Source organism: Alosa alosa, chromosome 22 (genome assembly GCF_017589495.1).
Source record: "Alosa alosa isolate M-15738 ecotype Scorff River chromosome 22, AALO_Geno_1.1, whole genome shotgun sequence".
NCBI lineage: Eukaryota > Metazoa > Chordata > Actinopteri > Clupeiformes > Clupeidae > Alosa > Alosa alosa.
In genome coordinates this window covers 5,135,471-5,158,467 of record NC_063210.1, presented here as the reverse complement: position 1 = coordinate 5,158,467, position 22,997 = coordinate 5,135,471, and the positions used below count along the sequence as shown (strand labels likewise).

Below are 22,997 nucleotides of genomic sequence, written 5' to 3'. Positions count from 1 at the left end.
TTATCAAAGTACAGAATTATTCATGATCACTGGAGAATTCTGTTTATTCTTCTGATGAAATTGTTTTAAGTCACAAAAATAAAAGTCTCATTCCACATGCAAGTGTTTGAGTATTCATTCACACACAAACCTGAGCCCTACACAAACACAGGAAACAAGACAAAAAGTCCAGAATGGTTCTCTTCAGAACTCTAAGACATTCCACTCCACCTCCATAATAACACATGCCATATTTTCAGAACCACCTGAATTCTGTATGGTAATTCATTGCCAAAGAGACAGATTGTTGACAATGATTCTGGGTATAAAATTCAGAACTCTTTCCAATTCCATGATTCTGGCACTTGTGGGGTCACAAGAAGTTGAAGCAGAACTCCTCTTGAGAGGGCTTGAAAATGAAACCCTGTGACTCCTGAGGCGGTCCCTCTGTGGTGTCAGAAGGCACCGCGGTGGCCTGTGTATGCGCAGAATCTGTATTCTGGGTGGATGTGTGCACTTGTATAACTTTGGGTCCTGCTTTCCGGTGGAATACAGGCTTCCGGGCTGGTTCAGCAACAGTTTTTACCCGCGCTGAACTGATTGCTGTCAGATAGAGAGAGGCAAAAGGAAAGCATCAGAATCACTCATTTATCAGAATCACTCATGGTCCCAAATACTCTTGGTTCTTCAGCTGAAAATTATTTCCATTAAAATGTCCATTAAACTTGAAAATGGTGTTTTCATTAAGGGAAATGTGGGTAGTACATTCAAAAAAATATTTATTGTAGATTTATATGATCTCCTCTCCAGGTTTAACAACACTTAAATGATACATAGTATCTGTGGTCTGAATGAGCATTCGTGTAAGAAAAAGCAACTATTTGTGATTCCCATTTTGCCAATAGAACACCCAAGAGGTATACTTGCCAGACTAAAGGGTCATTCACACCAAGAACAATAATGATAACTATAATCAAATATCGTTCTTGTTAATATGAATGACGACGTTCACACATAAACTATAACGATAACAACATGAAGAACGATATTGTTGAGGATCACTTTCAGATCGATTTTGAGAACGATAAAAAACTAATAGCCATTCAGAACCCATCAAATTTTAGCTGCCACATTCATTTTCAGTTCAATTAAAAAAAAATTATTCATCCCCGAGGGGCAATTTTCTCTATGCAGGCATAGTGACATATTAGACATAACACAACATATAAGACATAACACAACATATAAGACATAACACAACATATAAGACAGGACAGACAAAGAAAGAATAGGACAGACAGGAGATGGAGGAGGAGGGGGCTTGGATTCAAGTTCAAAAGGCGAATAGCCTCAAAAGTAAAGGTGGCCTTCCTCCTGTTAGTCCTAGACAGAGGACAGCGCAGACGCCTGCCAGAGGGCAGCCATTCAAAACACACCTGTGTAGGACATGGGTAGAGTCTTCTAGGATGTAGTTGGCTTTCCTTAATGATGCCTTGTCGTGCAGTGATGTCAGAGACTGAAGAGGGTGGCCAATGATTTTAGAACATGTGTTCACAATGCTCTGGAGGTGTTTCTTATTTTTGACTGAGAGGGAGTGAAACCAGCACATGGATGAAAAGGTCAGTATACTTTCAAGGAGGTGTAAAAAATGCTGAGAATCTTCCTGTTAACTCCAAAGGAGTAAAGCTTCCTCAAGAAATACTGCCTCTGTTGACATTTTTTCATAATCACCTCTGTATTAGAGTCAAAACGCAGTTTGTCATTAATGACAGTGCCCAGGTATTTATATGTACAACTTCCACTGGTTCCCCATGGATTGTAGTTGCAGTCCTGCTTCCTCCACGCTTAGTGAAGTCAATGAACATCTCCTTGGTCTTTGTAACATTTAGCTCCAAAAATGAGCTATCACACCATTCCACAAACTCACTGAGGACAGGCCCATTATCTTGGACAGAACAATGTAGCAGGGAAAGGAGAACAGTATCGTCAGCAAACTTCACTAGGTGGCGATCAGCATGGCGGCTTCTACAGTCATCTGTGTACAAGATAAAAAGTAGTGGTGAGAGGACACAACCCTGGGGCGAGCCAGTGGACGTGTATCTGATGTCAGAGAATCTCTTGTTGACCAGCACCGTCTGTGTTCTTTGGGTCAGAAAGTCTGTAATCCACAGAATTAGCTGATGATCCAGGTTGAAATAGTCCATACGTTTTTTAGCCAGCATGTGAGGTTGAATGGTGTTAAAGGCAGATGAGAAATCTGCAAATAGGAGCCAGGCAAAAGAATTTGGGCTTTCTACATGTTCATGGATGGCATTCAATATGTAGATTTTGGCATCATCCACCCCTCTTTTGGCACGATATGCAAACTGAAGAGGATCCATATTTGAAGCTGTGGCGCTGATAATGTGAGCTTTCACAATCCTCTCAAAGGCCTTCATAACAAGGTGATGGCTATGGGTCTTAGGTCATTCAGGACTTTAAGGCTGCTCTTCTTGGGAATGGGAATGATTGTGGAGTGTTTCCATGACTGTGGGACATTGCCAGTAGATAGAGACCTCTGGAATATCTGCTGGAAAACTCCTCCAAGTTGCTCAGCACAGTATTTCAGTGTGTAACCGCAGATGTGATCTGGACCAGGAGCTTTCTTGATCTGTGTCCTCTTCAGACATTCCACCACAGACTCAACAGTGATGGTGATGGGGTCAAGCTACTGATGATATCCGCCAACTGAAACTGGTGATCTTTCTCAAACCTGGTGTAAAAAGAATTAAGCTCATTGGGGAGGGGCTCCTCACTGTTGCCAGCCACACACACAGGTCTGAAGTCAGGCACAGTGTTGACTGCTGCCATTGTCTTAATACCCTGCCAGGCCTCGTGGAGATTACCTTGTGTGAATTTCTCTTCGATCTTGCTTTTATACGCTGATTTAGCTTTTTTGATGGCCTGCTTCACCTCTCTGTTGACTTGTTTTTTCTCCAACATAGATCCAGTGTAGAACAGTCGTTTCTTTTTGTTCAGGATAGCTTTAAGTTTTTTAGTGACCCAGGGTTTATTATTGGGAAATTTCTTTCGTGGGGATGATATTATCTACACAAAAAGATATATAAGATGAAACACTGTCAGCCTGCTCATTTAGGGTGAGATCAGGTTTTAAAAATATGTCCCAAGATGTACACTCAAAACATGCCCTTAGTTCATTAATACTTTGCTCAGTCCACTGTTTTATAGGTTTAACCACTTTCTCTCTTCTCTTGACAACTGGTGCGTATTCAGGTGCAAGGAGGATAGAGTTATGATCAGCAGTTTCCAGAAGAGGGAGGGGTAGAGATTTGTAAGCCCCTGATATAGAACCATAGCACTTATCAAGAACTCTGTCAAAACGTGTGGCACATGTGATGTATTGTTGGAATTTTTTCAATGATTTGTCTATAGGGCAGTGGTTAAAATCTCCCAAAATAAATTTGGGTGAGTCAGGTGAAATCAGCTCCAGTCTCTATTTACAGTGTTCATGATGGCATCAGAGGCTGTGTTCGCATTGGCTTTGGGGTGAATATAAACAAGAATAAAAAATAGAGGAGGGAAACTCTCTTGGTAGATAAAAAGGACGGAGTGACACGGCCAGGAGCTCTATTTCAGGCATGGACAGACTCTCGCGAATGATAGCTGTAGAGCACCAGCGGTTGTTGATATAAAGACAAACTCCACCTCCGTGTGCTTTTCCAGTGCTACATTTGTCTCTATCGAGCCTTAACGGAGTGCTGAAGCCTTCAATAAAGAGCGCATGGTCATCTATGCTGCTATCAAGCCATGTTTCTGTGAACGCCAGGATGAAAGCATTCCTATATTCATGCATGTAGTTAATATTTGCTTGAAGCTCGTCTATCTCATTCCTTCATTAACACAAGAAGAGACTTTGTTTATCGTTGTTCAATGTAGACACTTTTATCATTATGGTTATAGTTATCGTTCTTGGTTTGAATGACCCTTAAATCAAATGGAATCAACAGAAACTGTGCTGGTGGTGAGGAAATGAAATTCCACTTACAGGACTGAATCAACTTGAACTGCTTGTCTCTCTCCTGCTCCATCTTGCTGCGGTAGTCCCCTGCGACAGCACGCATCACCTGCCTTTTCTTGACCAGGGGAGCTTTAGGACTGCGCAGGGTCTTCAGAGCACGAACAGACTCCTCGACTAATCACACATACACACACAATTATTATAACCTCATACAATTTTATTTTACAATTCTACTATCTTGCTGTCACAGCAATTCACATACTGCAGAATGAACAGACTGTATGCAGTTTTTCTGACTCACACATACATTTGCATACACTTACTTTGCTTTGGCGTGGTTTTCCGTGTCCGTAGGCCCAACTCAAGCTGTTCTATACACCAGTCCAGCTCACGATTTAGTTGCTGTTCTGGAGTCTAAGACACAAGCACAATTTCCTGTTATCAATTTAGTCAATTGGTCTATGATTTGGATATGTCACTGTGCAAAGTTGTTTCAGTCTTGTCTTGTGTGTGTGTGTGTGTGTGTGTGTGTGTGTGTGTGTGTGTGTGTGTGTACACTGTGTGAAGCCATACCAACTCAGAGCTCTCCGGTGGAGCCTCTGGAGGAGGTCCAGATGATTTTGCAGTGTTGACTGAACATCCTCCTTCACCCTTCTTTTTCTTCTTCTTTTTCTTGGACTTGGAGGGTGGTGGTGCACCTGTGCTTTGAGATACATCTTCAGTATTCGGGACAGCCTCTGGTGCTACCTCCATGGTGTTGCGTGCAGATGCCGCTGGGATCTGAAAGTTAAAGGCAAACCCTGACGCCTGTGGCGGCGTCTCCAAGACAGGAGCTGCGTTCTGAGACTGTGGAGAGGCTCCTTGTGGATGGAAGTTGAAAGTGAAGGAGTTGTCACTGCGCGTCCAGTGAAAGCCTACACACACGTTAATGAGTGGGTAATGTCAACAGGGCTAAGCAGGATATGTAGATGTCACATCGCTGAGTGAAAAGTTTACACTGCAATTTGAGTACGTAAAATGGATAATTAAGCTGACAGACACACATTCACAGACACAGACCTTGTCCCGATTCTCCTTGTGTCCTCGTCATTCGGGTTGCACAGAAGGACTGCCGAACTGAGTGCACTAAGTCTCCAAACCCAGTTAATCAAGGTTCACAATATATTAGTAAACAACACGTACGAATGCAGAGTGCACAAACTAAGTCAACTTAACTTTTGTTTAGTTAATTGTCACAGCGGAATCGACAATTTAACTCTCCAACAATCTAAAGCATATGGTGTTCCTGGTTGAACAGATTTCGGTTCAGTTTCTTAAGAACAAAGTCTTGCAGGAAAAAGGGAACAACATTTGGAAAGATTCGACCGTATACATCACATTTCAACATGTAAACATCCAGCCGTGTCCATCATCAGAGAATGTCGTAGACGGGCTCTGCCATCATCATGCTTATTTGTCTGGTGCATAATTTAAGCTCCCCCCCTAACCAGAACTTACTACCGAAAGGTTCCGCTTAGTCAAGTATCGGGTTGAGTGTCAGTGGGTTATGAAAGATCAGAGCTGAGTCTTTATCAAAACATACGGTAATATAACATTGCAGTCGGATGCATTGTCAAACGTTCGCATACAGAGTTTATAGTTTATATGTTAACGAATTATGTCAGCGCCCGCGGTGTCTAGTAGTTCAGTGCGAACTGTCAATAAAGAGACGCCAGCGAATGAGAGTGCGCGTGGGCGGGGGCTATTGTGAAAACGTCATTTGGGATATAAATAGGGGGAAGTCATCATCAACCTACTGAACGACATAGCTTGTTTTGGCTGTTCGGATTGACCGAAGCAAGTCCTTGTAAGTTAATACTTGATGTACTCTCTATTCTTTTCTTGTCACGTTCTTCGTGTACTGTAACTTTTGGATTATGTAGGCCGAATATGTTTGCTTTTTAAAGTAATGGCGATTGTCCGTAGTTGTGGATTTTATCGAAAAGGTTTTCAAAGCTAACCTTAGCTACGTAGCGCGCTAACAAAGCTAGCTGGATTGCGAGCTGCCTCAAACGGCTGAACTCTTGATTAGCTGACCATATGCATTGCATGCTTGGGATTAATTTGACGTCTACCTCTGTTTGTAGTAGTGTATTGTAATAGTTACATGTTTACTTATGTAAGTGGTATAAGTCATATGATTAAGGTCTATCTTGTTGGCGGGATTATTTAGCGTTTCGTATACATTGGTCAGACAAAGAAGTGGGATTGTTAGGCGAGGACGCCATGTTACAAAAATACCCCAACGAATGGAAACGAAACGTGTGTGTTGGTTGTCGTGTAATGGTGGCCAAAGGGTGCAACAGATTCAGTTGATATTTAATGTGGGTTTGTCCCGCCAATTTTCTTTAGTCTGTTATAAAGGACGTCAGCGTTGGATTTCTTAGTTAGTAAAACGTGCCAAGCGTAACGTTGAGTGTTTTCGAGCAGGCAAATATGGCTAAATTGCTATAAGCGCTTCGTTTGGGTTGGATTTTTCGAGTGACTGCGGAAGAACATCGACCCCAAATACTTTTGAAGAGTCGCTGTAATCCACAATCTCCACACTTAATGTTGAATATGTAATGTTTCTGGGCAGAGCCACATGTGCACACAGGGTTGAAATATTTCACGCTTGTTTACTTTTTTTGATGTCGCAAGTGGGACAATGCTAATACGCTGCCAAATTTGTCTGCCTCAGTGGCGCCCTCCGCCTGTATTTGGTTTGTGTGTATATTTGTATCTGCGAGAGCGGGAATGTGTGCGTGTGTTGTCATGGGGTTTTGCCTGGCAACACGACCGACGAGCGCTACTTTCCCCACCCCCGCTTCCCTGTCAAGAATGGACAATCGACAGAGAGAAAACGGCAGGGCATTGAGGTCGTTTTGTGGTTACATAACTTCACTGCAACAGTTGTAGTTGGCATGTAACTAGGATTTCAACCGGTTGTCACTAGTCGAACATACTAATGTTCCATTTCGGTTCCCTCCCCAATAGCTGAAAGCAGTCCAGTTGTTGCAGTGCCATGGCACGTACCAAGCAGACCGCCCGTAAGTCCACCGGAGGCAAGGCTCCCCGTAAGCAGCTGGCCACCAAAGCTGCCAGGAAGAGCGCCCCCTCTACCGGTGGAGTCAAGAAGCCCCACAGATACCGGTAAGCATGGATCCCGAGTCGCCCATTGATTTGTTCATTGCCTTCTCATTCATTCTTGGAGGATTTACGTTCTAATATTTTGTATTGTATGAAGGGATTTACACAATTGTATTTACTTTCAATACATCTTCAAATATCATTACTGTGGCGATTCAACTGTTGGATTTCATTTAACTTTTATAGTACAGTGGAGAATCTTTTTTTCATTTGTACCAAAACTGACTTTGTTAATTCTCGTATTGATTGAAAATTGCTTGCTATCACACAGACCAGGAACTGTGGCTCTGAGAGAGATCCGTCGGTACCAAAAGTCAACAGAGTTGCTCATCCGCAAGCTGCCCTTCCAGCGTCTTGTTCGTGAGATTGCTCAGGACTTCAAGACCGATCTGCGTTTCCAGAGCGCAGCCATTGGAGCCCTGCAGGTAAAGATTAGATGACTTACCACAATGTGCGTGTGCCTATCAACTTAGCCCCACCACCTCTGAAGGTGAACCTGGTGTCTGTGCTTCTTATATATAAATAAATAAAAACTCAGATGTGGGCAAGGCCAGTTAAGGTTTGAAAAGGGAGAATAAATGGAAGTGAAGCAGCTTTGATAATTATAACTTAAGGCACATATGTTCCTTGCCTAAAGCTCCATTTCCATCAGAGCAGTCATTAAAATAAATTGTAAACCTTCCATTGTCTCGAAGTTGTGGAAGACCAATTGCCCTCTGAATGGCTCTGAAACTGAATCATCACTACCCACCTAAATACAGTTCAAAATTAAGCTTTAAGTGTTTTTGGTCATTCCAGTTTGATTACTTTTATCAACTGATTTCTGTCTTTAGGGAAACCCGACTGTTGTCTGGACAACCAAGTTCTTAACTAGTAACCAGTGGCAAAGTGTTAACTATCTGTGTGAAGGGAGGTGCTTGTTGTAGTTATGTCTGTAAATACAGCCCAAATGAGCTTCCTCTAAGCAGAGTAGAGGCAGTGGCAAGTGGGTCTGGCACATTTGCTCACTATCTTTGTTCTTTTGCTGTTGTAGGAGGCCAGTGAGGCATACCTGGTGGGTCTCTTCGAGGACACCAACCTGTGCGCCATCCACGCCAAGCGTGTGACCATCATGCCCAAGGACATCCAGCTGGCACGGCGAATCCGAGGGGAGCGTGCTTAAGAACACTTCTTTCTTGTACTCTGGTTTTTCTCTAAATGGGTGAGGGTGGGGGTGGGGTGCAGAAGGGGCGGGTTGGGTGGGTGAGGGCAGGCAGATGGGGTAAGTCTTTAAATCTGAACTACAAATGCTTGTTCTTGTAGGTTTTTTGCGTTTTAATTTTTTGTAATGTTTGGTAGGATGGGTAGGGGGACAGGGGGAACTTGTGGGGGTATATATAAATATATTTTTCAGTTCTACAAGTAGGCAGCATTGTGCAGAACATTCCTAAAGTTCCTCTCAGGATTTTACACTTCTATTTTAGACTTTTGGTATACTTCTGCCACCGTATTTTAGTCTGCATGAATTATGGTGACTTAGATTGTCTATTTTATTTTTCCTCCATTGTGGCCATTTGGTTGTAAATAAACGTTCCACTACCTCAAGTCTGCTTGCCTGGCACTTGTATCAGCAGGGTCTGTTGTCTTAAAATTAGGTCATGATGTGCATATTGCATGCTACAATGATCTTTAGATCTTTTAGCCTGCTCTGAATGTTTCTCTTATGTGCTGCCCCTTTTACCGCTGTATCATTTGGATCAAATGAACAGGATTGGATATAAAATTTATTTATTTATTTATTTTTTTTAGATGAAATACTGCTATAATGGTCTAAAAACAGGCTTACTATCCTTATCTAACCCTGTCTTGACAGTTGCAAGTTGATACTAGGAAGCTATTTGTACTCCACATTCTCTTCCAAAGGTCACAATGATCATTTGACTTAAATTAAACTTGTAAAAAATGTCCTAGCTGCATTCCAAAACTTGCTTTGTTGAACTGTCATGACTAACGGTGCAAACTCCTATGACTTGCAACTTTGTATAGGCAGTATAAGAAACACTAATATAAAACATATTTGACCACATCTGCTTACGGATTACTGGGGGTGGCTTGCGGACCACACAGAGAAACGTGTACCTAAGTCAATGTGCCTCAACTGGAACCTAGGTGCATATTATGAATGGACTCTTGCCCTTCACATGACTAGACCATTGAGGTTTTTTTTTAAGATGCCCAAAACTATCTGCCTTTAGAAATGCACTTTCAAAGTAGCAAATGAAGATTTTATGGATGTCACCTGATGGCACTGAAAGGGTGCTAAAGGATATACACTGCTCAAAAACATTTAACACATCAGATCTCAATGGGGAAAAAAAACTCATGCTGGATATCTATACCGATATACACTGGGTAAAGGATGCCACATTATTTTTTGGTAATGAAAATGATCAACCTACAGAGGGCTGAATTCAAAGACCACCATGAAAATCAATGAAAAAATGATGCGACAAGCAAGTCCATTTTGCCTAAATTTCATTGCAGCAACTCAAAACGGTACTAAGTAGTTCGTATGGACCCCACATGCTCGACAATTAGACGGTGGATGGTGTCCTGGGGGTCTGCTCCCAGATGTGGACACGGCCATCATTGAGCTCCTTGACTGTCTGTGGTGCAACCTGCCGGTGTTGGATGGACCAAAACACAATGTCCAAGAGGTGTTCTACTGGATTTAAGTCAGGGGAGTGTGGGGGACAGTGAATGGTATCAATTCCTTCATCCTCCAGGAACTGCCTGCACACTCTCGCCACATGTGGCCGGCCATTGTTGTGCAACAGTGGGAACCCAGGGGCCTCTGCACCAGTACAGGGTCAGACAATGTGTCTGAAGATTCATCCCGATACCTAAGAGCAGTGAGGGTTCCATTGTCTTGCCCACAGCGGTCTGTGCATCCCTACAAGGGTATGCCTCCCCAGACCATCACTGACCCACCACCAAATCGGTCATGCTGAATGATGTTGCAGGCAGCATAACGTTCTCCACAACATGTCCAGACCCTCGGTCACATGTGCTCAGGGTGAACCTGCTCTCATCTGTGAAAAGCACAGGGCGCCAATGACGGACCTGCTAATTTTGTATTCTATGGCAAATGGCAATTGAGGTCCACAGTGCTGGGCAGTGAGCACAGGTCCCACTAGAGGCCATCGGGCCCTCAGGCCACCATGAAGTCTGTTTCTGACAGTGTGGTCAGAGATATTCACAACAACGGCCTGCTGGAGGTCATTTTGTAGGGCTTTGGCAGGGCTCCTACTGTTCCTCCTTGCACAAAGGAGCAGATACTGGTCCTGCTGCTGGGTACAGGATCTTCTACCACACTGCCCAGCTCTCTTAGAGCAACTGCCTGTCTCCAGGAATCTCCTTTTGAGACTGCGCTGGGAGACACAGAAGTCTTGGCAATGGAACGTATTGGTGTGCCATTCTGGAGGAGTTGAACTACCTGTGCAACCTTTGTAGGCTCCAGGTACTGGCTTATGCTAGCAGTAGTGACTCTGACCCTACCCAAATGCGAAACTTGTGAAAAATCTGTCAAGTTGCCACCACCTGTAAAACCATTCCTGTTTTGGGGGTCGTCTCATCGTTGCCCCTCTAGTGCACCTGTTGTTAACTTTGAGGACACCAAAGCAGGTGAAACTGATTCACAACCACCTGTTACGTAACTGGCCAGACCAATAGCTTACAAGTTTGATAGACTTGATGCTATACTCCTATGAAAAAGTGTTCCCTTATTTATTTTGAGCAGTGTATTTAGCTAAACTTCGAACTTAAAAACTAAGACTTTTTTTTGGCTGAATCAGACTTTATCCATATATCTCATGTCCGCAGAGAAAGACTGCTGTATATTGTATTGACGGTAGAGGGCGTACACGCGCCATTAGTCGAATAAATAACCAGAACGTGAGGACTCTTCAGAGAATGATGCATACATGTAGAAGTTTCTGGTCCACGTGACAAACTGAAATGGGTCTTCAATTGCAAAAATCTCAAAGATGTCCATGTTTGCAATTACCACAAAAACTTGTTTAATGTATAACAAGTAATTACATTGCAAGCAAAACAAGGCATTAAAACAGAAGTACAACATTTCCCAGCTGACATGGTCAGTGCAGATTAACAAGATTTCACCCTAAATCAAATGATTCATGATGAAGGTGTACTATTCCCTCCGAACATGATATTATATCAACCGCAGTCAAAATGACTCCAGGAAACTTTGCCATTTGAGTTCACTCTGCTGGGAACACGTAGTGTGAGGACGGGCAAATTTACAAAATACCATCGCAGATTATTCTACGAATAAGTAACGCAACCGCTTGCTTTCAATCTGAAGAAAAATAAATACATATTTAATCATACTCAAGATAAAACGCTGTGCGCCATTGCTTTTTCATTCACTATCTAGATTTAGTAGACTCCTCTTCATCCGACAAACCAGGCAAATATTCGTTAAGCTGTTTTTCCAGCGCTTCGTCAATGTCTGATTCTGCCCTGAAGCCACACCACAGTAGAAATCCAACCCCGAGCACACTGATCGGTACAACCCTCCACCAAGGTCGTTGATGGGTACTGCCGAACGAGCGATTCACGCTCCAGGACCGATGACTAGCTTTACTTGAGGAGAACTTGATGGGCTCAGATACCGGCTCGTCATCATCCTCGGACGGCTTCTTCGAGTTTGCGCACAGCTTGTAAGAAACAGAGAGTGCGCGCACAGAGACAGGGTGCCTACAGAAAAGATTGACTAGTTACCAAACGTCTTTAGTAATATGTAAGCATGAAGTTGCCACACACACACACACGGTTAAGGAAATATGTAGAAATTACAAAGACGTCTAGTTGTCAACTCCACCCCTAATCTACAGGCGAACCAGTTAAAATGTAATTTGATGAAATCAGGATTTGACGTAGTTCATAGTACTGATGCTGGGCTACCAGCAAGGTCGACTTCTATCGAAACTACTGTACTGACACATCTATGTAGTTCCACACGTAATCGATCAAATTTTCTGTTTTATTACAGTATATTTCAATCTACAAGGTCAGGAAACCAGGGAAGTGAATTTCAAGTTGGGTTCAACGCTACAATAAAAATCCTCATACAGTAATGAACACCCTTCCAGACATACTGACATAACAGCACATCCTTATGTTCTACAAAATACCTTGTCAAATGCCTTTGTGCAAAAGCAGTAACGATGAAGCTATCGGACATGGCCACATGAGTACTATCAATACACACTCTACAGTCATTCCCCACTATTCTACGTTTCTGTACGTGTTTCTCACCTACCTGGGAAATGTTTCGGTTCCATTTAATAAAATCCCTCGACACGTCCGATGATAACGTGCCACATGAGAGAAAATACGTTGTCCAGTTATTGACATGGTGAAGTCCTCTCATCTCAACCAAGTCGGTACTTTCAGGTCATGTAACATGGTGCATCGCTATATAATGTCCGGAAGAAACCAGGACCTCTTTCTTGCTTTTACAATTCTGCCACCTGTCGGACAGTTGTTCAGGTAATAAAAGCTAATAGATAAGTCAACATTTTGTTGGCGAATTGTGAATAATGTATGAAATGAAAAACGCATCGGCCACAGTAGATTAGATTACTTAATAGACAGAGGCAAAAAGTCCAGAAAAGCCTAGCGCTGCAAGCGAAAACGAGTCCCCACCCCAAGAGATCACTGTGCAGCATGATATTTTCTCCCCCACGTGTGTCTGCCTGCAAGGAAGTAAAATAGCTCTGTAGTAGTCGCGTGTCTGTTTGTAGGCTATGAAGTAAATCACAATGTAAGTTTATCGGTCGTTATGCATTATGTTGTTTGAGTTTTATATAAGGACCTTACTGTGCGTACTCATGTGTGTTAAGAAAACATCTACCAGTTAGCTAACGAAGGGCGACATTCTGTCCCTTTTAAAAACTAAGAAACTAGGAATTTCTAACATGGTTTATCATCCACCGTATTGTGTATTTGTATTGATAAAGCCCTGTGAGTTTTGGATATGTTTGCTAAGCAACATTGAAGTGCTTCTTGTGATCATCCTGTAATACTGTTAATGTGTGGACGTAGTTAAAGTGCTTGTATGACCCACGGTACTATTTACCCAATATTATACGCAGATGGTCGTAAAAGCGAACAGCGACGCGTCCTCGATGAAGAAAAACAAGACAATGAAAACCAAAGGAGAGTTGAAGTTAAAGGGACCAGCTAAACAGAAGAGGAAGAAGACAGACAATGAAGTTGGTGACTGTTGCCCTTGTATTTGAATTGTGTTGTCTGATGGCATACTGCAGTTATAGTGAATCGGTGTCTGAATGTTGGTGTTTTTGTATTTCCACAGGAAACGTCAGAGACTGAACCTAAAACACTGAAAAAACAGAAGGTGCAAGCAGAACCAGAGGAACAGGTGGAAAATCTTGAAGAAGAGCTGACCCCAGAGGTTAGTCTTTGGTTAATTGTTTTTGTGTCAAAGATCAGTGGCCAAATTATTAATTGATTATTGTTTTGGAGTGTGCTTGTCTTTGTGCTCCGTTGAATCACTTGTTGTGTTGCGCTTGTGTCCGTCTGCATCAGCAAGAGCTTGTTTTGTATAGTCCAGGGCTTTTGTGTCGTCAGGCCAGCAGTGCTCAAAGCATTGTGCTACAGCATTTACATGGACTACCTCAGAAGGAGTTAGTCTTGTATGTCTTTAGTTTGTCTAGTTCTCACAAGGCTGCGAATGCAGTGATTTCTGGTTGACTGCTCTTCCTGCTGAACGGCTTCCATACCTTTTGCAGTCTGTCTGCATACTGACTGTTTATAGTCTTGTCCGCTGCACTTCATCTATTCACTTGCAAGGCTGTCTAGCTCTGTAGTGTGGCGTGCAGTATGAGTGTGGAGCATGGTGCTGTCACCCACACCCGTTGTAGTCTGAACTGCTCTCTGGCTGCCTCGCACACACACACTCTCGCTCTGGCGCGGCCTCCTGCGCATTACTGTGGCCAAACTCCTCATGGTGTTGGTGTGGACAGGCGTGATGATCACCGTGCGCATGACCGGGGGTGTGGGAGCACCGCGCGCGGTGCTTGATGAACAGGCGCAGTTTGCGAATGAACGTCCCGCCGATGAGGCTGTAGAGCAGTGGGTTCAGGCAGGAGTTTGTGCAGGCGGCCAGAGTCACCAGGTGACCGGTGAGTGGGTACTGTTGCCACAGTGAGCTGTTGCCGCGGCGACGCGACGGCCCGGTGGCGCCGCGCAGCAGGTGCACGCCAATGAAGACGTTCTCGGGCAGCCAGCAGACGAAGAACACGGTCACCACGGCCACGATCATCCGCAGGGCCTTCAGCCGCCCGTGCCCCTGCACGCCCAATGGCCGGGCATTCATGAGCGCCCGGCCGATCAGCGTGTAGCACGCGCAGATGATGCAGAAGGGCAGCAGGAAGCCAACGGTCACCTCGAGCCACTGGACCTCGGCCATGCCCGCAAAGCAGAAGCCCTGGCCCCAGCCATGACGAGCGTGCGCCACGCCAAACGGGATCAGGGTGAGCAGAATCGCTGCCACCCAGATGGTGGCACAGGCGAGGCGCGCACGCCGTAGGCTGGCACTGGCGAAGAGCGCACGGTCTGAGAGGCGCGTCAGGGCCATGCAGCGGTCCAGGCTCATCCATGTCAGAGAGAACACACTGCTGTACATGTTCACCTGTAAGAAAGACACACACACACATGCAGTGTAGTAGAGAGAAGTCATACACTGTCAGTGAGGACACCCAGTTGTGCATGTTCCCTGGTAAGACACACACACACACCTACATACAGAGCAGTGGGCTACAGGCATCATGCACTGTTGTCAGGGACTTTCCTACATGTTCACCTGTGGACACATGCACACTCAAACAGACTAGCATTGGGCTAGAGAAATACTTGCTTCATTAACCTGAAAGACAAGCACACAGAAACATACACACAGTCCAAGTAATCATATCCTATTTTGTCCTTTAGCTTGTTGCAAGGAAATAAATGAAGGCCCCATGCTTGAGGCCCAAGAATGCAGTGCTGCACATGTTGTTCATGTAAGGGAATTATAAGTTATAAGCCACATTTTTATAAATCAGAGACAGGCGATTTTCAAAGTCAAATCTTCATTATTTATTTCTGCTTTTTATCTATTTTAGATTTACAGTTAAATGCCAAACATGACATTTCCCTTTGACGCGAGTTTAGTCATCGTCTCAAGCTTTTACCTGCGTCTGACCCTAAGGCAGTACTATGGCCACAGGGAATGCTTTAGTCGCGTGTTGAGTGACCTGGTCAAGCCCTCATGTCAAACACTGACCTAAAACACACAAAGCTCTCACACACAACACACTCTCAAGTCGATCAGCGGTCAGCAGGGAGGTGTGTTTGTGTGTGTGTGTGTACCGGTATGGGTGTTGTATGAACACAAAAGTCCTGTAAGGTAATCATCTACATATTATTACCTATACATGAATTATCTTTATATCTGCTAGGCCAGTGGTGACTGGTGACTTTATCTGTCATTCCCTATTTTGGAGGTGGGGAATTTTAAAGCCCCACTTGATTTCGCATTTTGGTTCCACGTTACCCATCTCGGTGCGCTGTATCAAGATGTTATTTTAATATGTCAGTCTGTTTATGACACTTATGTTTTTGTGTGACTGTTTTGTTTTGCATTTATGATCTTCCTTGTCAAAAAAGAAAGGCATTATTAAAGATAGGCACAAAAAACAAATTCCTTCCTGTTCCTCGTGGCCCACCTTTCATGTCTCTATTCCCCACTAGTGGGCCCCCCCCCCACACTTTGAGAACCACTGTGCTAGGCCATTAGTTACTATTATCCAAAACAGTAGCACAACTATCCTCTTTGTATCATTGTTTGGCCTTGATCTAATTGTGTTCCTCATGTGTTTCCTAATGTTTGCTCCTCTACAGAGAGTTCCTTTGACTTGCATAATTTTTCCCAAATTTGAAATGATTGTGTCAATTCCACTCTTTAATTGTTCCACTGTTCTTTTAATTCCACTGCATTTACAGATGATGCAGGTATGAAGGAGACTAAATTTTACTGAAAGTGGTTTTCATTGGTACATTCCCATCTCTTTTTATTGCATATTTCTTATAGAAACTATTATCTAACATCTTATAGGCAGTCATTTGTTTAACACAAAGATGCTTGAAGAATTACCCATAAACCCAGTGGTCAGACTTCCAGGCTGGTGGACAATTTACTGCGCTCACCTGCAGAAACAGAGCCATGCAGGTGCAGAGCAGGGCGTTGTCATAGTAATGGGCGTTGACGTTGAACACCTCGATGAGCGAGTCGAGCACCAGCACCAGGTCCGCCAGTGCCAGATTGGTGAAGTACAGGTCAGGCGTGGTCATGCGCGAGCAGGGGTCAAGGTTCACCAGCAGGATCAAGAGGTTACCCAGAAGGCCGAGCGGGAACAGTAAGATCGTGTAGAGGCATGAGAGGAGCAGGCTTGCCAAGAAGGCATTCTGCGAGAGCGGGTCGGTTGTCACTGCTGCCGTGTGGTTGCCGAGCGACAAGTATAGCTCGGAGTTGTTTGGAGGGGGTGTTGTTGGAAGCTCCATTCCCCATCGAGTAGCATTTGCCTCTGATGTCACATGGTGGCTTAGTATATTTACTTTGTCCACCCCTCAGCAAGTGTGTGTTTGTACTTGTACTTGCACTCTTCTGTCTGTTAGTACACCTCTTCTCAGCTTGGATGGATGCCCCTCACACACACACACACACTTTGTTGGGCCTCTGTGAGAAGGGAAAGTGACAGAGAGTGTGTGTGAGACTGTATCTCTGTCATTCAGCAAAGAATTTGTTCACTGTCATTCAACAAAAAAATTGAGACACTGAATCAGTACTCTGGTAACAGCCTTTGGTGGTAGGCAGATGGTAAACAGTTTTCTACTCCTTTTTTCAATATTTTCTGAGTACGTACTCCTAATTGTTGAAGTTCTGATGAGGAAATGGAGGATGTTTAAATCGGAGGGCTACACCTTGTTTTTATTGACTGTAAACAGTCATAGGCTATAGCTCCACTCTTTAGAAAGATCAGGTGACAAGTCATTTGTGAAACATGCAGAGCCTGCTTGCTTACTGCTTAAGAGCAGTGTTTGAAGGGACCTAAGACTATGGGAATTCTAGCTGTTGTGTCATCTTAACATCTTTAGATAACACAACAGCAGCAGTATTGCCACTGTGTAATTGTGTTCTCTTTTGCATAAATCTTTTGCATAAATGTCAACAATAGTTGCTGTTAATTGTTTAGTTTCAGATACAGCAAAAAGAATGATGCAGCCTCTGTGAAAAAAATACTGTCCGTCCTACATTTATATTTTCTTGTATTAATGGAAAAGCAGCCGATAGCCTTTTGACACACAGCTTGTGTAATAACTGTAGTAATGCATGCTGAGGGTAAGTGGCACACCTGGTCGCTATCACTAATGGCCCTATTAGTCTAGTTGTGACAAAACGGACCGATAGTGGCTACTTTCAATAAGTATCCTGTCTCTCTTATTTCCATTCTCCAGAAACTCAAGTTTTCCATGTTTATAATTTTTTACAGAGAAGTTACTTGGTACTCTTTACATTTTACAAAGACTGATAGTTGATGCTCTAAGCACAGACACATCTGAATGACTTGCTTCTAAATATCTATTTTCTTACGAGTTTCAGGTAATTTAGAGAGAGAACACACTCTCATTCCTGCAGACTGAAGCAGACTGACCCTCACTCAAAACCATTCATACAATCATTGAACTCAAAAGCCAAGTGTTGTTCTTACCTATGTATGTGTCCTTATTGCCTTCACTGTCTCCAACTTCTAGCAGGTATAGCCAACCATTTATATCCAAGCGTTATAGTCTTCCATTTTCCCTCATATTTCTCTCGGTTGCTCTGTATTTTATCCCTAGATAACCCACTCCTGGTGTACCTGTCTGTCATGTGCTCTTCTGAGGATCTGCTCGTCACCCACCGTTACTGACTCCACCTCCCTCCCCTACTTCTGCCCCTCTCACCTGTTTTTCTCCCACTGGTTCTCTTTGTCTGAAGACCAGTGGTTTTCCATATGTGGTTCAATGTAGAGGATATAGTGTAGAACAAACTAGAGGGAGAATGCAGACCTCTTGCCAAGGCCAAATGCGATTTTAAAAAAAGTGGGGGGGTCCTGAATCAGCTCCTTGGTCTGTCTTCACTCGGAAATAACATTAATAGGTTAATGAGTTTTTCCTCGGCCATACAAATACAAATGGATGCATTGACAGTAACAAGGATCGTAAAATTCACTGGTGTGTTGAGAGATGTCATTTTTATCTTTGCACTGAGCCTGTGTGTGTGCGCGTGCATGCATGCTTTTCTGTCTGTGTGTGTGTCTAATGTACAAATATATCAACAGAGGAAAGGGAGGTGACTACGTGTTGCAGGCAATGTGGTGCCTGGATGTTTACTGGAAACAAAATGGAGGCAGATTGAAATGGGCCCCAAAGCGAGCAAAATGGAAGAAAGACGTTGCTCTAAAGTATGCACACTATCTTTCCATGGGCACACGGAGGAAAAATCTCAAAGAACCAGCCTGATAGAATTCCTGGTTTAAGCTAAAGATGGCTTTGATGATTTTGTGTGCTTGTGTGTGTGTGTGTGTGTGTGTGTATGTTATGGTGTATGTTTTGGGTCTGTGAAGGATGGAAAATGGGGGATGGGTTCTGAGAACTGTTCTCACTGACAACAGATCAAGAAATCTGCTGTCTGAGGTCAAGTGCCACTGTTTACAATGATGTGGCTGCCTTCGGTTGTGGACTGATCATATTGCACAGCAATGTAGACATTATGCCTTGTGTGAACAAGCGGCTGCTGCTTGTCAATTACATCAATTAAGCTAATTGAGCTCAATTACTGCGGTATCAATAAAATACATTTGTATTCCTATCTGTTTCTATGAAGTGTTGTAATAAATGTGATCTGCTTTTTTCAGGAGAAGAGAGTGGCAGAGAGGAAGATGAAGAAGATGCTAAAGAAAGAGGAGAAGATGCGGAAGAGAGAAGAGGGGATCGGTGAGGACAAGAAGGAGGACCAGAGCAAAGCAGCAGAGAGGGCACTGGAGTATCTGAACTGGTAAAACTCTCCCTCTCGCTTTCTCTCCGTGTCACCTCTCTCTTTTGCTTTCTCACACACACACACACACACACCCTTCTTCCACGGTCTCCCTCCCTCTTATCCCCACCACACTTCTCTCTATCTCTCTCTCTGTCAGTTAAATTTATGTATTGCAGGTTCATGTTTTCATATGCAATTTTTTCTAATCACAAACATATCGTCTTCATATTGTAATTGACATGTTTAACATACCTTTGAATGTATTTGATCTAGCTGGTCTGAGAAAAGATCTGAGTGGAGGTTTAAGAAGATCAGACAGACGTGGCTTCTCCAGCACATGTACGATCCAGAAAAGGTAAACCATAAACACACACACACACACACACACACACACTGTGTGAAGACTGGTGTATAAGCTCTTCTGGCCTTACCACAGGGCTTAAGGGAGAGGAAGACCAACCAGTCATCAACAGTCCCATCTACATCTGCAGATTTTACTGTTTTCCTGTAAGACTGGTGGCAGTCACAGCTGTCTTTTGTTCCCTCTCTCTCTCTCTTTTTTTCTCTCTCTCTCTGCCTTTGCCCCCTCAGATGTCTGATGCGTCGTTCTCCATTATGCTGTTGTACCTGGAGAATCTGCGTGGAGTGGCGCGGGACGTCACAGTTCAGAAAGCTGAGGCCATGATCAAGGAGGACAAAGGAGACCCGTCACAGACCGCAGACGACCAGAAAAGAATACAAAGAGCCCTAGAAGTTGTTAGGCTACTCGCTGTGGACTAATGAGCAAGCGAGCACGCACGCATGTACACACACACACACACACAGACAGATACACACCAGGACTTAAAGGTCTCAGACTACGCACACACACACAAATACTTAGAAAAAAACACGACAAATACTTCAGACAATAAATCATGTTTTACTAATTAATGTATGTGCCTCATCAGTTGGTGTTTCCCCATCTGGACTTTGATGAAGTAATTTGCTTGAAGCAATAATCAGTTAACCCTGTTTTTTGTCCTTTCTTGATGGAAAAAAACACTTGATCAATATTTTGGCAGACCCCCTGTTCAATCTCTACTGTGGGGTGTTGCACAGTTCCCCTAAAGATTTTACTCTAAAAACATTCCCTTTCCTCATTTTTTGTTTGTTTTGATTTATCATAGTCATAAAGATGTAAGTGGTGATAGTTTGGTTGTTTGGCCTGCCTCACCCCAGAAAGATTGGCACTCTGTCTATGGGTTTTGTGGGCCTCCGAGCCACTCTCTATTAGGAATCTGTTTGTTCATGCAGGAAACATTGAAAACTAGATGTAGCTTAGTGTTTTCTCTCTTTCGTTGTGTAATGATAATACATGGCCACCACTTGTCTTCCGTCTCCCAGCCGTTCATTCTGGTAACGTTGCGGAATCAACAGTGTCTCCGGTTCGTAAAAGAGCTCCAGGTAGCATGAAACTGGCTACTCCAGACAGGTAATGGTGAGTATTATACAGAACACAGGACAAAAACACGAAGGCAGAAAACTTTACCTGATAACTAAATCAACACACACAGTTTCATAAAAGAGTTCCAGGTAGCTAAACAAAGACAAGTTCAGCTCACTGTTGTCACTTAGGCTACCATGAATTCGGAGCGTACCTGTTCCCCGGGTCCTATGTTCCCTGCTTTGTATGGGACCGAGCGGGGAACAGATACAAGGATACAAGGAAGTTTATTGTCACATGCATATAGTTACTGGAAGTAAGAAATGCAGTGAAATTATGTCTGGTGTCAGCCTATTTGTGGGGTAAAAGTGCAGTAGAAGAGGGGTTTAGTAGATTTGGCAAGGGCTGCATAAAAAAAGGTGGGGGAGGATTGGGATTGGGGGCACCAACAAGGAGCACCCAAGAGCAACAGGGGCAAGGGAAAACTCCCTTACCAAGGAAGAAACCTTGGGCAGATCCACGGCTCAAGGGGCTAACCCAACTGCCAGGGGTCTTGTGTGTGTGTTGGGGGATGACAGGGGAGATGGGATAGTGTGCTGTGTATGTGGGGGAGAGGGCAGTGTGCAATATGTGTGTTGGAGAAGCTTCCTCATGAGACAATGTGCTGTGTATTTGGGGGCAGTGTGCTGTAAGTATGTTGGGGATGTGTGTTGGAGAAGCTTCCTGATGAAATAATGTGCTGTGTATGTGGTGGGGGGTGGCACAAGTTAGGCGGAGCAACCAAAAAGGCACAAGTTATAAGCACAAGTTAGGCGGAGCAACCAAAAAGGCGTCCGAACGCGGCGGCGCCATGGCAACATTTGGTATATGATAGATAGATGACCCCCCATGAGTTAGGCAGCCTAGCAAGATGCTAACACAAAGTGGTGATCTTTACCATCAGGGATGGATTACTCCAAGGGCCTAAGGGGTCAGGGGGCCCTGACGCCCAAGCCTTTGCATGGAATCACTGCCTCAATATCAAATCAGGATGTAGGCTATGAATCTGATTGAATTAAAGTATTGACCATCCCCAAAATGCACCAGAATACAGCAGGCACGTGCAGAGAAGGGGGGCTACAGTGGCTCTAGCACCTGCCCTTTTGCCCCTTTGATGTCCAAGTGCCCTTTTGACAAGACCCGTTTTTTACTTTTTAAAATGTGTAATACTTCCGCTAGTTCCAACGTGAATATTCGCTAAAATGTCTCATTAATAGTTTGTGAAATTAGAAATTTACAAAAATAACAATTTTCTGTGTTAATTGAAATGCCTTGCGGCCACCAATCCGTGACATCATACATTCAGTGAACTCTCAGAAGGTGCACGCAGGCACAGTGCTTCAGGAGACGTTTGGGAGCACGGTAAGGTCACTTGGCAGGTAGCCTGTCTGAACATGCAATAGTATTCAGCTTAAAGATAGAGAATAAAATGTTTAAAGTTGTTTCATGTTTAATAAAGTAGGCTATCAAACCCGTTTTAACCATGTCATGGTCCATCCATTTCAATAACCTGGCAGCTTCGAAAATCTGCTTAACGTTCATACCATATTCGGTTTAGGTTACTATGTTATAGTAGCTTAGGTTAGTAGACCTAGTTAAAACAGGGTAGGCAAACCTTTTCTAAATCGTCATAAGCCAACGACATAGGCTACTGTACTTGTTTAACCAAAGATTGTTAAGGCGGAGCAAGATACTTCGTCGTAGTTCATGTCTATGGGCGCGAAATGGGGATCGAATCCTGTCTGCATAAAGAGGCGTGTCGATGACGTATTGACGAGCGTAAGTTGCAACCGGCCAACAGCAGCGGCAGAAATAACCAGCGCACACCTGATATAAGGTTGATTTTCTCCAGACTGGATTGGTCAAAAATGCTAAAAATGTACCTGAAATGTTCAGAAGGGTTTGAGGATCATGAAAATGTGCCCGAAATTCACATTCCTAACTCTATAGAACCAAGACCTTAGCATATGTGGTGAAATTCTGAGCTATGCCCATAGACTTCAATGGAGCAGTCGCTGCCTCTGCTCTGCATAAAGGGGGATTTTGACCCCCCCCCTCGTGCGATCCGGGTTCCCGGAAGTGGCTCCTGATTAAATATCTTGCTCCGCCTTAACAATCTTTGGTTTAACTAACCCAACTCCACACGTCGTTCTCTGTTTACAGTAGGCTACATTACGTCACTCAGTGGCCACACGCACAGCACGTGAATCTGCAAGACA

General features: G+C 43.8%; 5 protein-coding genes across 6 annotated transcripts; 2 read left to right on the top strand and 3 right to left on the bottom strand.

Annotated features, from left to right (window-relative positions):
* Nucleotides 1-19: 19 nt before the first annotated feature.
* c22h8orf33 (chromosome 22 C8orf33 homolog) lies at nt 20-5,653 on the bottom strand. Its single transcript, XM_048232870.1, has 5 exons — nt 5,057-5,653; nt 4,571-4,911; nt 4,321-4,411; nt 4,025-4,171; nt 20-582 (listed from the first exon to the last, which is right to left on the bottom strand). The coding sequence occupies exons 1-5, from the start codon at nt 5,085-5,087 to the stop codon at nt 353-355; spliced, it is 840 nt and encodes a 279-aa protein (XP_048088827.1). The 5' UTR covers nt 5,088-5,653; the 3' UTR covers nt 20-352.
* Nucleotides 5,654-5,767: 114 nt separating this feature from the next.
* h3f3d (H3 histone, family 3D) lies at nt 5,768-8,391 on the top strand. The gene is made up of 4 exons (XM_048232872.1): nt 5,768-5,843; nt 7,013-7,168; nt 7,437-7,590; nt 8,199-8,391. Exons 2-4 carry the CDS (start codon nt 7,041-7,043, stop codon nt 8,325-8,327), a joined length of 411 nt encoding a protein of 136 aa, XP_048088829.1. The 5' UTR covers nt 5,768-5,843; nt 7,013-7,040; the 3' UTR covers nt 8,328-8,391.
* Nucleotides 8,392-11,199: 2,808 nt separating this feature from the next.
* On the bottom strand, nt 11,200-12,666 carry c22h16orf91 (chromosome 22 C16orf91 homolog). Its single transcript, XM_048234130.1, has 2 exons — nt 12,492-12,666; nt 11,200-11,926 (listed from the first exon to the last, which is right to left on the bottom strand). The coding sequence occupies exons 1-2, from the start codon at nt 12,584-12,586 to the stop codon at nt 11,596-11,598; spliced, it is 426 nt and encodes a 141-aa protein (XP_048090087.1). The 5' UTR covers nt 12,587-12,666; the 3' UTR covers nt 11,200-11,595.
* A 10-nt stretch (nt 12,667-12,676) lies between these two features.
* LOC125288024 (uncharacterized protein C7orf50 homolog) lies at nt 12,677-20,242 on the top strand. Of its 2 annotated transcripts, none has more exons than XM_048234129.1 (6): nt 12,677-12,721; nt 13,327-13,446; nt 13,548-13,646; nt 19,192-19,331; nt 19,587-19,668; nt 19,905-20,242. In XM_048234129.1, the coding sequence occupies exons 2-6, from the start codon at nt 13,327-13,329 to the stop codon at nt 20,091-20,093; spliced, it is 630 nt and encodes a 209-aa protein (XP_048090086.1). In that variant the 5' UTR covers nt 12,677-12,721; the 3' UTR covers nt 20,094-20,242. The 2 variants fall into 2 exon arrangements, with proteins under 2 accessions (XP_048090086.1, XP_048090085.1); XM_048234128.1 differs by lacking the exon at nt 12,677-12,721 and adding an exon at nt 12,765-12,995.
* Nucleotides 14,097-18,343, bottom strand: LOC125288027 (G-protein coupled estrogen receptor 1-like). Its single transcript, XM_048234131.1, has 3 exons — nt 18,004-18,343; nt 16,442-16,970; nt 14,097-14,885 (listed from the first exon to the last, which is right to left on the bottom strand). The coding sequence occupies exons 2-3, from the start codon at nt 16,793-16,795 to the stop codon at nt 14,097-14,099; spliced, it is 1,143 nt and encodes a 380-aa protein (XP_048090088.1). The 5' UTR covers nt 16,796-16,970; nt 18,004-18,343.
* Nucleotides 20,243-22,997: the final 2,755 nt, after the last annotated feature.

What these genes read in the sequence shown, in the direction of transcription:
- c22h8orf33 (XM_048232870.1), bottom strand. Translation starts at nt 5,087, where the DNA reads ATGACGAGGACACAAGGAGAATCGGGACAAG. An exon ending in CACCGGAGAGCTCTGAGTTG is followed by an intron (nt 4,412 to 4,570) that starts GTATGGCTTCAC and finishes CTTGTGTCTTAG; the next exon opens with ACTCCAGAACAGCAACTAAA. An exon ending in GTTCAAGTTGATTCAGTCCT is followed by an intron (nt 583 to 4,024) that starts GTAAGTGGAATT and finishes TCTATCTGACAG; the next exon opens with CAATCAGTTCAGCGCGGGTA.
- h3f3d (XM_048232872.1), top strand. Translation starts at nt 7,041, where the DNA reads ATGGCACGTACCAAGCAGACCGCCCGTAAGTCCACCGGAGGCAAGGCT. An exon ending in AAGAAGCCCCACAGATACCG is followed by an intron (nt 7,169 to 7,436) that starts GTAAGCATGGAT and finishes GCTATCACACAG; the next exon opens with ACCAGGAACTGTGGCTCTGA. An exon ending in CAGCCATTGGAGCCCTGCAG is followed by an intron (nt 7,591 to 8,198) that starts GTAAAGATTAGA and finishes TTGCTGTTGTAG; the next exon opens with GAGGCCAGTGAGGCATACCT.
- c22h16orf91 (XM_048234130.1), bottom strand. Translation starts at nt 12,586, where the DNA reads ATGTCAATAACTGGACAACGTATTTTCTCTCATGTGGCACGTTATCAT. An exon ending in GGAACCGAAACATTTCCCAG is followed by an intron (nt 11,927 to 12,491) that starts GTAGGTGAGAAA and finishes TCTTTTCTGTAG; the next exon opens with GCACCCTGTCTCTGTGCGCG.
- LOC125288024 (XM_048234129.1), top strand. Translation starts at nt 13,327, where the DNA reads ATGGTCGTAAAAGCGAACAGCGACGCGTCCTCGATGAAGAAAAACAAG. An exon ending in GCACTGGAGTATCTGAACTG is followed by an intron (nt 19,332 to 19,586) that starts GTAAAACTCTCC and finishes TATTTGATCTAG; the next exon opens with CTGGTCTGAGAAAAGATCTG. An exon ending in ACATGTACGATCCAGAAAAG is followed by an intron (nt 19,669 to 19,904) that starts GTAAACCATAAA and finishes TTGCCCCCTCAG; the next exon opens with ATGTCTGATGCGTCGTTCTC.
- LOC125288027 (XM_048234131.1), bottom strand. Translation starts at nt 16,795, where the DNA reads ATGGAGCTTCCAACAACACCCCCTCCAAACAACTCCGAGCTATACTTG. An exon ending in GCATGGCTCTGTTTCTGCAG is followed by an intron (nt 14,886 to 16,441) that starts GTGAGCGCAGTA and finishes TCTTTCTTACAG; the next exon opens with GTGAACATGTACAGCAGTGT.